Genomic DNA, 15595 nt, shown 5'->3' on the forward strand with positions numbered 1-15595 from the left:
TTATGCCGAAGGGTACGCCATTAAGTCGGGCTGATTTAAGGGCCGTCAACATCAACCTCTGTGACATGTGCGTTATCCTGTCAGCCAATCAGAATAATATTGATGATACTTCGCTGCAGGACAAGGAATGCATCTTGGCGTCACTCAACATCAAATCTATGCAGTTTGATGACAGCATTGGGGTCTTGCAGGCTAATTCCCAAGGTAAGGACAGCCTGTTATACTTCTCTGCTGTGCCTACAGGGGACAGGGGCTGGCAAGAGGGATATCCTTCACTCAGTAATTCAGAGAGGTTCACATCAGCCTGCCTGGCAGTGAAACCGGCGGTTGCTGCGATGGCTTTCAAAGGGGCATCTGCTGCCTCTTCTTGCCATCCCGGGAAGCAAGCTTGAGACCTGAACACCCGCACTCAGAATAGGTTGCCTTCTCAGAGAGTAAACCAAATTTTAAATCACCACCCCCTCAGCCATTCCAAACAGTAGCTTTATGACCGGGGTCATCAGCTAAATGTCAGAGCACCGAAAAGACACTGGCTGAACAGTTCCGTGTTTCTCCTCAGTCTATATTTTTGCCATTGACCTGTTAAGGTTTGCCATTGTTATCGCTGCATGGAGATGTTAAGCTTTACATTGTTATCTGCTGACCAAGGGATGGTGATCTCTGGAGAGTGGACTCTATATGGACATTAAAAGTCATTTAGCAAGAGGTGATGCTCATCAGCCCACGCATTCTCTATAGGAGACACAGTGGCGTAAAATGATGCACATCTGCCTTCTCTGCTCTGCCCCAGTCTTCCCTGTCATTTTCTCTGGGATCCTGGGCAGACAGTTACAAGTAAAGATGTCACCTAGGAGTCTCAGAGAAGCAGCACAGCAAAAACCCCACAACAAACAGCTTCACTCATCAGGACCTGGCAGGATAGAATGTGAAGCATTTTCCTCTGAGTAACACCTCAGTGTAGGCTTGCTGTGTGAACTGTAGGATCATTGTCATATGTGGTCTACTGGAAGGGTGGCATTGGGTGCCTGATGAGGGCCTGAATTCCATCATTTTAGGATCGAAAGTGGAGGGAGCAAGCCCATGAGAACTATAGCTGCTAGGATATGAAGCGCCACCTTATTGATATGATAAGGCTCAGCTCGATCATGCAGCCTAGACCTCTGTGCTACATTATCTTTTGTGGACTCAGCATCACCACCACCTCCTTCTGACATCTGCAAGACATTACAACAAAGCCAGGGCTAATGGTTCCTAGAATCCTTTTCCTTGCGTGGTTCTAGGCTGGAGTCTGCCAATGAGAGTGGAGAACAAGGCTGAGATTTGGACATTAGAAGAGATAAAGAGGTCTTGATTCTTTGGAGGCAGCTGCAGCCAGACACTGAGCCGATGCGAGGTTCGGAGCAGCTCTCAGGCGAACCTTCTGAGAACCACTGGCTTTGCTGCTAGGGACTGAGAGAGGGGCTGCAGGCTTCTCTGAATGTCTTGAGATTTACAGCACCTTCTGGGAAGCTCAGGAGAACCTTCCACTTGGTGTTGCAGGTGAAATGGCTAATGGTGGCCTCTTTGAATTGTGCTCCTATAGTCCTTCCAATGGTTGTGTCAACCTGTAATTTTCTCCATACTTGGAACACAGTGACTTCTATTCTTGACATAACCCTGCCTGATACAGCCTGAAGCCTAGTTTTGACCTCTCTCCTCCATCATCCTCCACCTCTCTCCAAAATCTAGATCTTGGTATCCGCTTGCTCATCCACGCCCACAGGGCAGAGCAACATGTTAAGGCTCTAAGAGAGAGCTCTTATCGACCCAGCTGCCTCCTGGGGAGGCAGGGCCTGTTTCCTGCATGGCCTGCTCAGGGAGTGGAGGTGACAAAGGATGTGAGGAGACAGTAAGCTGGCCTTCTAGGAGCTGGAAGAGGCAAGCTGGCATTTGGTTCCTGCCTTTAAGTACTTGTTCTCCAATGTGGGTCCTCCCTCCCCCGCCCCAGCGTGGGCATCACTTTGGGGATGTTTGTTAGAAATGCAGAATCTCATGTCCACCCCAGGCCTACTGGGTCAGAATCTGCATTCTAACAGGGTCCCCAGGTGACTCAAATGCACTGCTTTAAGGCACAAGAAATCTTCATGCTAACAAAACCGGGTCCACTGAACATGCTGACCAGCTCGATTAGACGCTTCTCTTCTCCTGGTAAGAAGTAGCAAGGGGAATGGAAAGAAGAGGAAGCCAGGCAAGGGCTCCCTTCGGGTGGAGATGGAACTGAGCAGGAAAGGCAGGAGAACGCTCCCTTTCCCCAACATACCTATTTCTTCTCTGTTCAATAATTGTGATTTTTGAGGTCCATAGATCAGAATTCCAAAGTATAATTTAGTTATATATGTATGTGACATAGCTGTTCCTTCCAGCTCTCATAAACCTTATCCTAGCCTCTCAGATCCTGTGTGATGGCCAAACTGGTAAAAATGCTTCCCCTCCCCTCTGCGGATACTCACCCAATTCTCAAAAGCCTTCTTTACTGTTTTTAGCACAGGACTAAGCAAGAAAAATAGATTTTGGTGGGAGCTAAGGAAGAAAGGCAAAGGGAGCTCATTTCTCCTGCAAAAAAAGAGGACACTCCTTCTTTTGTACACACACACACACACACACACCCACACACCAAAAGAAGACAGAGGATGTGCTCTTGGCCAGTCCATTTTCGTGGACTCCTGGCCAGCGATGGAGTGGAACACACGCCCCACAGTAGCGAGCTCTCTGTTTTGCTCTCAGTGAGAAAATGTTGAAGCTGTAGGCGCACAGAGCCCAGGTTTCCCCTCGTTTTCTTACTCTGTCTGCTTTTCTCTTGTCCTTGGTTTCTAACACTCTTCTCTGGTGAAACTTTGATCTTCCAAAATGCAGTGGTCCAGTGGTGGCCATCAACATGGGAGGTCGCTTTCTCCCCGAGGGGCGAGTGCTATGTGTTCACCTCTGCCTGCTCCCAGTGCAGCTCACTCTTCGGGTTCATCCCAGCCTGTGGGGCCAGATGGACAAGCTGCATTTCCCTGCCACTGTCCCTCCTTGAGACCCTTCTGACCAACAGTAATGCTCATTGGCCTCAGATATTTTTATGACCCTTCATCTGGGCATTTGGCACAATCACATTCCAAGTGGATTGGAATTACAGAGTACAAAATAGATTTTGTGTTACTCTTTTCATTTTGGGAAACAAATCTAACTTCCCCTGAGTGATAACTATGTAGATTTCTGGCCACTACCACCCAGTTTTCGTCAGTATTCATTCTGTAGTTCTTATGAAACCCCATCCTTTGCTTTGTCCTGAGAGCTATACTACCATCTCTCTAGAACACAGCAGGATAGAAAGGTGGACTGAGAACAGATGTGTGTGCTCTTGGACCAGAGTATTCATACATCCTCATGGAAGGTTTTTCTAACATGATACAATGTAATATGAAAAATGTCTTAACATTGAGCAGGTAGAGTCTTCGTTGGGATTTGTGTTCAGACACTTGCCACCGCGTGTTACCTGGTCTCCTAGACTAACCAAACCTCCTCTCCCTCTTTTCTTTTTACATTCTCTTCTGGCGTCACTATTCTAGCCCACATGGTGTCAGAACTGATCCAGCCTAGGGATTCCGGACCAGACACTTTCCGAAAAGATCTGAGATGTGATGGCTGGTTGTCAAAAACAATTACAGAGAAAGGTGGCATACCCCATGCTGGATGGTATATCCAATGTGACAGTTGGGTCTGTGAGATGCAGTTTTAATATACAGCAGGCAAGACTGCAGTGACAATTATATAAAGCAGGTGAAGCCGCTTCTTGCTGGTCAGCAAACATCAGCTCAGAACCACTTTACAGCTCTTTACCAGCAACTAAGTGCCTTTATTTACAGAGCGCCTGTCACTTCCCTTTGGCTGGAGAGCTGGTGTATTATTTAGCACGCATTTATCTGGGGAAAACATTTCAATTTAAATCTACTGGTGTAACAGTGGCTCTTGCCAGACTGCTTCCCTGTGGTTCTAAAAGACACGAACTGAGTCTGATTTTGGAAGGGAGGGTGAGCAGAGGGAGGAAGGGTCCATTCTCAGAGAGCCGCTTGAGTCAGTACCTGAAAAGAGGGAGCATGTGATTGAGTTTCCCATTATACTTTTATATCAAGTTGTGAAATGAGCGTCTTATAGTTTCTTCCTGCTTACCCTTCCAGTAACGGTAACTCTTAAGGGAAAGAAAGAGGAATAAGTGAGTGCCTGCTGTGCATCAGGCACTATAAAGGCTCAGGACACAAAGATGTCTAGGATTCAGCCACTCACCGTCCTTGAGGGGCTCAGGTGAGTGGAGGAGGCACCTCTGTAAATAATTACAGTGCAATGAGACAGGACCAGGCTAGAAATACAGGAGCACAGAGGGCTCCTCATTTTGTGTATTTCAAGGAGTTGAGAAGGCTTCCAAAAAGAAGTGACATTTGTGGATGAGTTGAATACATGTTGCTACTGAGCACTTGAAATGTGGCTAGTGTGACTGAGGAACTGAATTTTTCCTTTTATTCAATTATAATAAATTGAAATTTAAATAGTGACATGCGGCTAGTGGCTACCATGTTGAAGAGCCCAGGTCTAGAGCATAGGCTTGTTGCCTTGCTAAGGGTGTGGGTTATAGGAAGATGATGATTAAATCCATCTTTTAAAAAGAAAACAGGGAAAAATATGAGCACAGTTTACAGGTGAAAAGAGATGGCAGCCTGAGCTATGTAGGAAAACTATTGCAATGGATTAGAAGGGATGGGATGAAGGCTGAAGGTACATCTTTAGTGATGTCAGTCACAAAGGCAAGACAAAAATTTAGATGGATTTGAAACATAAAAGATAGCCATTGAAGGCCAGTAGGATGGGAAAGAGGTATGGATGAACAAGAAGGAGGAGTTGGGAATGAGTTTTGAGGTTGGCTACTAGGTGGATATAAAAGTGATTAAGTAAGCAGAGGACCCAGGAGGAGAAACAGACTTGGGGCAGAAGGTAAAGAATTTAGTCCTGGTCCATTTGTGTTGGAAGTATCTGTAGACTATCCAACAAGAAATAAGAATATACAGCTATAGGGATAAAGTTAGATTTGAAGCTATAGACTTGGAAATCATTGGTGATGGACAGTGTATAGGCCTTGAAAGTGGGTATTTCCCAGGGAGAGAGGCAGAGCAACTAAGAGAAAAGAGCTTAACATGGAACCTTGAGAAACATCAACATTGAAGGGACAAACAGAAGAAGAGAATCCAGTGAAAGGGGCTGAGGACAAAGATTTAGGGAAGGAGGACTGGGTGCCGTGAAAGGTAAAGGAGAAGAGAGTTCAATAAATTCCAGATAGCAACTTAGAATATATCCTAATTATTTGTTGCTATGTGTGTTTTCTTGGGTAGGCTGTGAGCTCTTTGAGAGACAAGGACTATTCCTTGTCTTCCTCATCTTCATGTCCCTAAGTGCCTCTAGCACAAGATCTGACATAGAGTTGGTATACCATAAGAATTTGTTGAGCTGAACTGATTTAAAAGGAAGTGATGATTAGCACTGTCAGATACTACAAAATAGTCAAGTAGATGAGGGCCTAAAAGAGGCAACGGTGCATTTGACCCTCAGGAAGTTGTTGATGACCTTAGCAAGAACAGTTGAGTAGCTTGTTGCCACTAGAAGCTGGCATTCAGGGGCCTGCAGCATTAATGGGAGATGAATATTGGAGACCGTATATTACTCGTTAAGCACTGACAGGGAGAGAAATAGGATGTTTTGGAGGAGCTCATCAAAGAAGAGATTTCCTTTTTGTTTTTAGAATGGGGAGAAATACAGCATATTTGTTGGCTGCAGTAGACTGAGGTAAGTAGACTCACAAAGAGAGGGAAAGTTTGAAGCTATAGGAGAAAGTTGTTAAATGACAGAGAGAGGGACAGAGAGAAGCAGGAGATGATGTGGCCTTAAAAAGGAGAAGGATTGATACTCATTCCTCTGAGACAGAAGGCTGAGTGGGAAGATGAAGCTGGAGGAAGCTCAGTCCAATGGCTTCTGCTTTCTTCATGAAGCAGCCAGATTGGTTTTCCTTGAGGAGTTCCAGGAATGGGACAGTTGGGACAGGGAACTGATGGTGATAAAGGCTTAGAGCAGACATCATGAGAAACATGTAAGGGAAATGACTGGAGTTAGGTGAAAGCATGAGTGAGCACTGGTGAGAACCAGCTGAGGTTGGCCTTGTGAAGGTGTAATGAACCCAGTCAGCACAGCGCTGCAGTTTTCTCTGCAGTGCTTGGCAGAAAGAACAGAGAAAGTAGAAATTGGCTTTAGCTTGGGACGGACATTTGGAGGAGGCAAACAATGCCATGGTGCTGTTAAGAGAATAATAAAATGAGTGGCTACCAGATCTAAGGTGGTAAGTGGAGATGTCAAACCAGAGTTGGGACTTGTAGACAAAGAGGCCAAAAACAAAGCAAGAATAAATCCCTGTGAGGTCAAAGAACAGGGCTGTGAAGTAAGGGGTGGGAGAGCCAAAGGGTGGGAATTTTGATCAGAGGGAGGAATATGTGATGACCTAGGAGAATGAAATCTTCCTTGCAGAGCCAGAACAGAGCTTGGTGGTATTACACTGAAAACAATTTTTCTCCATGAGAACTCCATGCCCAAATCAAAGCCCATCTGAACACCATCATCACTACCACTACCACCTCCTCCTCTCCCCTGAGGCTCTCCCCTGCTCCTAGTAGATCTCTTCTGTGACCCTCTACTGTATTCAAGACTTCATTTCCACCCATCTGCTTTTCATGCCCACCTGGATTTCCCACTAAGTCCACATGGAAATGAACCATAACTCAAAGCCAACACTACCAACAACAACCGTAATAATAATGCTAATTCTTCACGAACATTTGCTGCCGTGTTGTGGTAGGCATTTTGCCAACCGAGACAATATGCATTTCTTTTTCTTTCAATCCTCCTCCTTTTTTTCCCCCTTTTTCTCCTCAAAGCCCCAGTAGATAGTTGTATGTCATAGTTGCACATCCTTCTATTTGCTGTATGTGGGACGCCACCTCAGCATGGCCGGACAAGCGGTGCATGGGTGCACGCCCAGGATCCAAACCCGGGCCGCCAGTAGCGGAGCGCACGCACTTAACCGCTAAGCCACAGGGCCGGCCCCAATATGCATTTCTTAGATCACTGGTTTTCACCCTTGGCTGCACATTGTAATCACCTGAGAAACTTTAAAAACTGTGGATGCCTGAATTGCACCTCAGCAACTGGGATTTAACTAGTCTAGGGTACCACCTGGGCATCAGGAGTTTTATAAGCTCCTGGGTGTTTCCCATGTGCAGCCAGGGTTGAGAAACACTGCTCTAGGTGGTACTCAGAAAAGGTATGTGAGGGAAGGAGGTTACTATTTTGATTGTAAAGAGGAAGGAACTGAGGCACAGAGAGGTTAAGTAATGATTTTAACATGGGTCTCCTGGCCTCCTGGGAATCCTAACCTTTAAACCATTTTGCTTCTTCAGGACAATTCTGTTGGCTCAACTTGTTGGTCTGCCTTCTACCTTTCATATTTTTTGGATAGTCATTAGCTTTCCCAAGACTGAAAAGCCTTAAGTGGAGAATAAGAGATGAGGGAATGCGTTGGAGACACCAGGCTCTAACAGCTTTCTGCCTAACTGGCTGCATTTGTCGATCTTGTCTCTGTCATATGTCTCAAGGCGATAAGTAAGGATGTTAGGTGCCCGGTGGACAGGTCTTCTTCCTGAACGCAGCTTTTGAAAGGCGGCAGAGCTGAGATCCAATACTACACTGCTATTAAACAGCAAAGTTGCTCACCTCCAAAGCCAGGAGCATGCTCCTCTCAGAGCATGGGTCTCTTTAAGAAAATGGAACGTGTGAATTTCAATGTCTGGGCTAAATTTGGATGTTGGTGTTAAGGTTTCTCTGTTGTTCCCTTTCCTGTTACATGCTCTGCATTCATCTAGTTCATGAGATGAACTACCTGTCCTGAAGGTGTCAATTGAATTCCACAGACACTTATTAAACACCTGTCGTGTGCCTGGACTGTGCATGGCACACATTGCTGGGAAGACAGAGTCATGACGCACACTCCTGATCCTTGCAACCTCCGATGCAAACATATACCTCTGCCTTGGAATGCTGGTTTATTACTGTGAGAGAATTACAATCCATGGAGCTAATGTTGGAGACAGGAAGAGAAAGAGAGTGGCTTTAAGAGAAATGCTGAAAAAAATGCATAGGATTTCAGTGGGTGGAAACAAACAGAGTTGGCTGAAGTCAGAGAGAAGAATAGAAGTGAAAGGGCAGAGGTACATGGGGACATGTTTGAGGGACAGCAATGAGTACAATTGGGCAAGAATACAGGGTATGTATGAGACAGCAGGAAGACATGAGGCTGAAGTGTGGGTTGAGTGTTGAGGATTTTTTTTTTTAGTTAGGAAGCTGTAAATAACTTTTTATCAGTTTATGAGTTAGGAAGCTATAAATAATTCAGTAGGCACTGGGGAGCTACAGAAGGTTTCAAAGCATGAGAGTGATGGGATTGGGCCTGAGCTTTAGGGAGATTGATCTGTCAGCCCTGGGAAGCATTGTTTGGAGTGGGAAAGAAGAGGATATGAGGTCAGTTGGTAGGAACTGTGGTTATCCAGAGGGAGACCAGGAACCTTGAAAGGAAAAAGAACAGGAGGTTCTAGTGTGAGAAGTAGTAGATGTAAAACAGACTGCATGAATGTGAGCTTCCTTCCCGGGAGGGAGGATGATGATGTGCTCATGGGAAGAGGCCTGCGGAGAGGAGAGACTGGCGGCAGGAGAAAGTGGTGTTGGTAGTGTTGGGTTTTAGTCATGGTTCATTTTTGCGTGGACTTGGTGGAAAAGCCAGGTGGGCGTTAAAAGCAGATGGGTGGAAATGAGGTCCTGAATCCAGAAGAGGGTCACAGCTAGAGATCCGCCCCATTGCACATGCTCTAGGAGCAGAGGAGAGCCTCAGGGGAGAGGATGAGGAGAGAGGATTGAAGGACAGAAGTCTGAAGAGTGTCTTGGAAAGGGCAGAGGGAACCACTGGTAGAAGCTGCAAGACCATAAGCTGAGCTGGGCTCCCAATGTCCCTTGGTGGGGAGGAGCATATGTCCCAAACCCAGGAAGAATGTCCACTGGTGGTTTTCCTCACCTCCTCTAAATTATTTTTCCATATTCTATGCCTCTTTATAGCCACCAAGTTAAAAAAAATTATAGTGGAATTACACAAACACACCAACAGGCACACAAGCATGCATGCATGGGCACAAGGCATACATGTGCATGCAGGCGCGCGCGCGCGCACACACACACACACATACACACACATGGTTCCTCAAGCCCTCCATGACCCTCAGCCACAGTTACACTAAATGATGTCCACATATAAGTAGATGCTCTCCTTTGTCTGCATTTCAACAAAGGTTAAGAGCCTCAAGGAGGGAAGGAGAAATTATTTTTGGAAGTATGACCGTGGTCCTTGGAAAGACAGCGTTTATTGGGGGCAGAGGGTACATCCTAAGGTCTGAGAAAGCTTTTACTGTTCCAGAGAAGAAAATGTGAATTTATCTTATGCCTGGGGAGACCATGTGGATTATGAGCTCTAAATTATTGGATAGCAGGAATCAGGATTCAAAAGGATCTTCCAGTTTAACCTGGAACTTTGGGACAAAACCCATAGGATGGAAGGTAATGAAGACCACTGAGCATTAAGTTTCAAATAATCAGTAAAGACAGGCTGGATAGACCTCATTGATAGAAGCATAATTTATTTTGAGCAGTGGTAGTTTCATCCCGGTCAGTCTGAGAGTGTGTCAAGAGCTATGAAGATTTTGAAGGGAGGAATCGACACACATGAGAATGTTGCCAAGGGGATAACCAGAATGGGGAAATGCTTGGATAACATGTCATTTACACCAAGTGGTTAAGAGAATGGGGCTAGCGGACCGAGAGGGCTTCATTGGACAAAACCAGAACCGATGGCTAATGATTAAGGAGAACAAGATTTTAGCCCTACAGAAGGAAGGCATTTCCAAAACAGAATGCACTGCCTAAAAATGTAGTGAGCATCCTATCATCGCATGTCCATTTGCCAAAGGAAAGTTACTGACGTGATCTTTGTGATGGGAGGGTAATTGAATGAGATGAGTTCTGTGGTCCTTTATAACTGAGGGTCACAGGTATTTTCTTGATTCTTATGACACAGGGATCTGTGTTTTAGATGATTTACATTCTTACTCCAGAGGGAGAGCTGGGCTGTTTGGCAGGATTGGGGTCATAATGGGTCTTTTAGTGGAAGCTTTCACAGCCTTCCAGAATGGCACCGTCTTTGTGTCTAAAATGGGGAGCAACCTGCATTGGGGTGAACGGCTGCACATCTGGCTTTTCCATTAATCCGACAGACCACCCCCATCTTCAGCTCCCATGTCACCCTCCTCAGCACTCGCCCTTCCCCCTCCCCTTCTTCTTCCACTCCTCCAAGCATCGCCTCCTGCACACACAGGTTGCTCCCTCTCACTTGCAAACATACCTATACACATATCCTCACACCCAGTCTCCCTCCCTGAAATCAGAGAAGCATTTTTTCAGCTGCTCCTATATAACATTTCATGACCACAATATTCTCTCTCAATTCTGAAATGGTGGCGGGGGAGAAGCCATTTCTCTTCATGCCCACTGAATGAATAAAGCTCAGTGCTAAAATATTTTTCTTCGGTTGTAACTGAAACTGCTGTTGGCTTCCGTCCCAAAAACCAGAAAGACAATTATACTTAACTGTTTAGAGATTTATAAATACCACACTGGAGTAGCCTCTAGGTAGTAACTTTAGATACCCAGCCCAATAATTTTCTTTTATTGGTTTGTGATTTAGGTCTTATTTTGAGTCTTCTATAATAAGAGTAGTACATTTCATTAAAAGAGCTTACTAAACAATAAAGAAAATCTGGCTTAGGGCTCCGAGCAGGTCTCCAGTCCAGAAAGGGGCCTGCCCTGTTACATTTCTTCCGTGGACATCATAAGACGAATCTCAGCCCAGTGGTGCAGATGTATTTCAGCAATGCAGCCATTGGAGCTGTTTTCTAAATGAGTTCAACTTGGGAGAATTTTTCCTACACAGCATATTTCACCACGTGAGAGATCCTCTGAAGACTGCTGTTTACTGTTCCAGTAATAGATTCCCAGTGAAGGAAACAAGGAAAAACAACAACAACAATAGCTGTAACAAGAGATCGAGAAAGCTGGACTACTTTCTGAACCTGCGGAGGTGTTTAGGCCCTCCGTAAATGAAGGTCTTCTTGGGGAGTGAAGAAAAAGTAACAACAGACAAAATAACCTTTTCCTTCCAACTGCATGCAAAGCAGGTTCACTTCCCCACTCAGGCTGTGCCCAGCTTGGGACAGTTGCAGGGAAAGGAAATCTTAGCTTCAGAGACAGAAAACAGATGTGGGCTGGTGCTGGGGTTGGGCTGAACTCATCGCCTAGCATCAGGCTTTCGTGAGCTGCTTTACTCCTCAAAACTTGTGTGCCTAGGTAAAGCTCCTTTTTAAAAATTATAATTCCTTTTTTTTTTCAGGTGAGTAATGCACCAGTCACATTTACGTATAATATCTCATTTGATCTTCCCGACAACTTGCTGAGGCAGAGGTTTTTAATCTCCATTTTACAGAGGAGAAAACCGAGGCTCAGGAAAATTCAGCAACTTGCCCAAGTCTCATAGCTAGTCAGGAGCAGGTGGAGTTGATCCCCAAACTGTCTGATTCCAAGGCCTGGTCTTTTCTCACCACATCAATCTGCCCCATAAAAGAAAACAAGGGTTATTCTGGTGAGAACAGGCTTGAGTCTATACATCTGCGTTTAAGGGTCATGGAAACATCCCCGGGGACAAATATTCAGGGAAATGAAAGCACTCAAGGCATGTGCCAGCTCTACTCCTAAGCTGCTCCTTGCACCCAAGGGCTGGAGTTTGTTTAGCATGTTCGGGTCTCTGTGCATCCCCATTTCGTGAGTCTCTGGCCCTCCCCTCCTCAACAAGCAGAGACTCTAGGATTCTCTTGGTCCCAGTCTTCCTTGCAACAACAACTAGACAAACGAGTAGACTTGGGAGAAGTTTGAAGGGTTCTGTTTAGTCTGCCTCTCTGAACAGTATAATTGTTTGAGCTTTTTTTTTCCTGTTTATATAGATTTGATTTTGGAGCTGTCAGAAAGAGGGTGGAAAGTTTGAGACCTATATATTGCTTTCTTTTGTCCAGAAAGTGACAAAATATTTCCAGGTTTTATCTACTCATCCCAGTCTCCATGTGGAAGTTTCCATGGAGGGCAGTAGATGAGAATGAACAGACCACTCTAGCCCCCAAAGCCTAGGATTTCAGGCTGTATGTTATACTCACAAAATGGTCCAGATAAATTGTCCTGTAGGAGGAAAGTGCAGTTGTATAATGAGAGAAAGGTAAAACAAGTCTTGTCATCCCATGGACTCTCTAAGGCCCCTGTTGCGATTCCGGATAAAGATGGATCAATCGACAGTTCTTTTCCCGAGCATCAGTTTGGTTTATATCCTATGCCTGAGGTTAGTGTCCCTGCTCTTTCCGTGGTAAATGCCCTCATGATGCTAATGGCATCTATAGGCAGAAGTGACACAGACATATAAAATAAGTTGTATGGCACAACTTGAACACACATATTTAACAATATGGGTTTTGGAATATTCCAGAGTACCTTGCAAAATGCATGGTGTGAGTCATTTGTAATTTTCTGAGGCATGAATTTAATTCACATGCTGTGAAGATAGCATGCATGCCTCAAGCTAGCAAATGAGCCTAGCCAACCATCCAATGCATTTTCGTCTTTACGCATTCTTTTATAGGCAAAAACTCATGTGAAGTCCTGAAACCTTTATTTCTTTTCTGAAAAAATGGCCCTGCAAAGAAGCCAACTGATTTATAAATGACTTCAGTTCTAGATTTATGGAATATGTAAGGATATGACTAGTCCTTAAGTACTTCGGTTATACTTTGTGGAAGGTTTTGGGGGAAATTATTCCCCAAATTCTAGAAGAGTAGTATAGTAGTTATTGAGCATCTGGTTACATATCTTCAGTAAAGATTTTTTACCAGATCTTCTAAGTGCCCATGGATGGTACTGCACTGTGTTATGAGAAGGCAAAGTTTGCTTTGAGTGCAGTGTTCCGGGAGGTGGGCTCCAGAGTAAGTGGAGCTGAGTTTGAAAATAGGTATGATTATCATAAGTGAAGGGGCTACAGGCAGATGGAAGAGACCGAGGCTGAGTGAGAGAATGTACATAAACAAGAAAGGCCAAGTGTATTCATGAAAGGGTACTTGGTTATGTGTCTACTAATGATGTAACTGAGGGGGCTTAAAGGTCTCGGAGTGTCAAAGGAAATGATTATAGGTGAGTCGCTGTTAACTTGATAGGCCCTTAAAAGAATAGCCTGTTCTGTCATCCTAATGACCTCCCCATTCCCACCAACTGTCAGAAATATATTTAAATGCTTACACAGCACCTCACACCAAGTGGACACTTAGTAGAGATTTGTGGAGTGAGCAAATAAATGATTTAATCCCAACATCTGTTGTTTGCAGCCTGCTCTGTCTTAGTTTGCCCTCCAGTGAGATGAAGGAGCTGGATACCTTTATTAAATACCACATCCTTTCCTTCCAGGCTTTAGTCACTCTATTCATTCGACAGCTGGGCACTGGGCAAGGCTTACAAAGGTGGAAGACATTGGACTTGTCAGTAGTAGCCGTGGTCAGACTTGTCCAGGCTCTGGTGTAAGTCATCCCATTCCTTTAACCTTTACTGATAGCTTCTGATCCTCCACTTTTTACTGGGCTCATTGCAGGTACTGTCACATGGTACCAGCCCAGGGCCTGAGCAGGCTGTAGGATTGAGACCTCCAAAGTTCAAAAAAGGGCAGAAAACATCTCTGCTTTCTGCTCCAGGGAGCTTTGAATGGTTCCTGAGAGCTTTCCTGGCCACGTGGAGATGGACCCTCCTCTCATTTACCAGCAGACTGGTACATGGCGTTCTAGCACCTGGGCAGGAGGAATTCAGCAGATGGGTTTTGTTGCTGTAGTGTTTGACGGTGAATCACAAACAGGGCTGTCAGAGTGATGACACAATCGTTTAGGGTCAAGGTACCAGGTTTTAAATCCTAGGTCTGTCAATCATGTGTTATTTGGATAAACACCCCATGATTTCATTTCCTCATCTGTAAAGTGGGGTTTGTTAAAGTGGCCCCACCTAATACCCTGAGGGATCGTGTGTGAATCCAAAGAGATGGTGGCTGCAGAGGGGTTTTATAAAACATCAGTGGCTATAGAAATAGCACTTTACAGTTGAGTTAACCATGGCGTATGTGGGCTCGGGAACAGATAGCTTGGGTTTGAATGCCAGCTCTGCCACCTACTAGGTCTGGGCAAACTGTTTAACCTCTCTGTGCCTCTTTCTCACTGAGAACACTAACCGCACCTGACTCATCAAATTGCTGTGAGAAATAAATGAGAATAGGGCTTTCTCTAGTCCATACGGTACATTTACGGGAGTCAGAAAAAGTCACTCCTTTCTCAAGACACTTTGCTTCCATCTGTTGAAAAATTGTCATCACATACTGATTATGTTTGAACAATACACTTTGCTACCATGTGCTAGGAAAAAATATTGTAATAAATGCAAATATACCATATCCGTGATATGAGTAGTGCCCACTTAGATGAGCTATTGTCCAGTGCCCAACCTTAGCAACCACAGCAGCCCTGAGTGAATGGATGTAAAGCACTTAGTACCTGGGATATAGTTAGAGATCAAGCAACATTAGCTATTTTTGTTATTATTGGATAGTTTTACCATTTTCTTTCATTTGATCCCCCAAAATAACAAATAGCAAGGTAGGGTTATCCATTTGTACCCAGCAGGCAGAATTACTGTTGATTCTACTTGTCAATAGACATGCATGGAAACCAAGACACCTTTGGGAGGTGAGCAATCTAGGTAAGGTAGGCTTACAAAAGCCTATAGAGGAGTTGAGGAAGAACTGGGGCAGCCACAGGGGTTTTCCCGCCATTGACAGGCTAGAGTGGCACCCCACAATGGAGCTTCTCTATGAAGCAGAGAGTCTAGGCCTCGGACAGCTCACAGACAGAAGACCTCATACACACCTGCTCTATGGCAGTTGGTTATGGCCAGAGTCCTAATGATTGGGTGAAATGACACCAATCCAAAGTTGCTACTGGCAGAGTAGGGTCCATGCTACTCCAGCTAGGTGATAGGTGGCACCTGGCTTCCCTCTTTTTCCCTAAAAACGTAATTTTGGCCCTCCACCAGGAGACCTGGGGAATTATTAGTTCTTAATTGGGGATGGGGTCTTGGATCCCTTAAAATATCTAATAAAATGATGGATCTTCTCTCTGTCCCTCCCCCTACCTCTCCAAAGATGTATGCTGAAATATTTGCATACCAATTCAAGAAGTTTACCTAGCCCAGTGGTTTTTCCACCTTAGCTCACATTATAATCCACTGGGGAACTTTTTGTTTGTTTGTTTGTTTGTTTTTT

General features: G+C 44.9%; 1 protein-coding gene across 2 annotated transcripts in view; it reads left to right on the plus strand.

Moving 5' to 3' along the window:
* KCNMA1 (potassium calcium-activated channel subfamily M alpha 1) overlaps positions 1 to 15595 on the plus strand; it is a 711162-nt gene that overhangs the window by 648160 nt on the left and 47407 nt on the right. For both annotated transcript variants that reach the window (XM_004426905.3, XM_087431991.1), the window contains one exon: positions 12 to 204. In XM_004426905.3, coding sequence (XP_004426962.1) covers positions 12 to 204 — 193 coding nt within the window. The remainder of the gene's footprint in view (positions 1 to 11; positions 205 to 15595) is intronic.

Source organism: Ceratotherium simum, chromosome 6, assembly GCF_057802395.1.
Source record: "Ceratotherium simum simum isolate JZ-2026a chromosome 6, ASM5780239v1, whole genome shotgun sequence".
Lineage (NCBI taxonomy): Eukaryota > Metazoa > Chordata > Mammalia > Perissodactyla > Rhinocerotidae > Ceratotherium > Ceratotherium simum.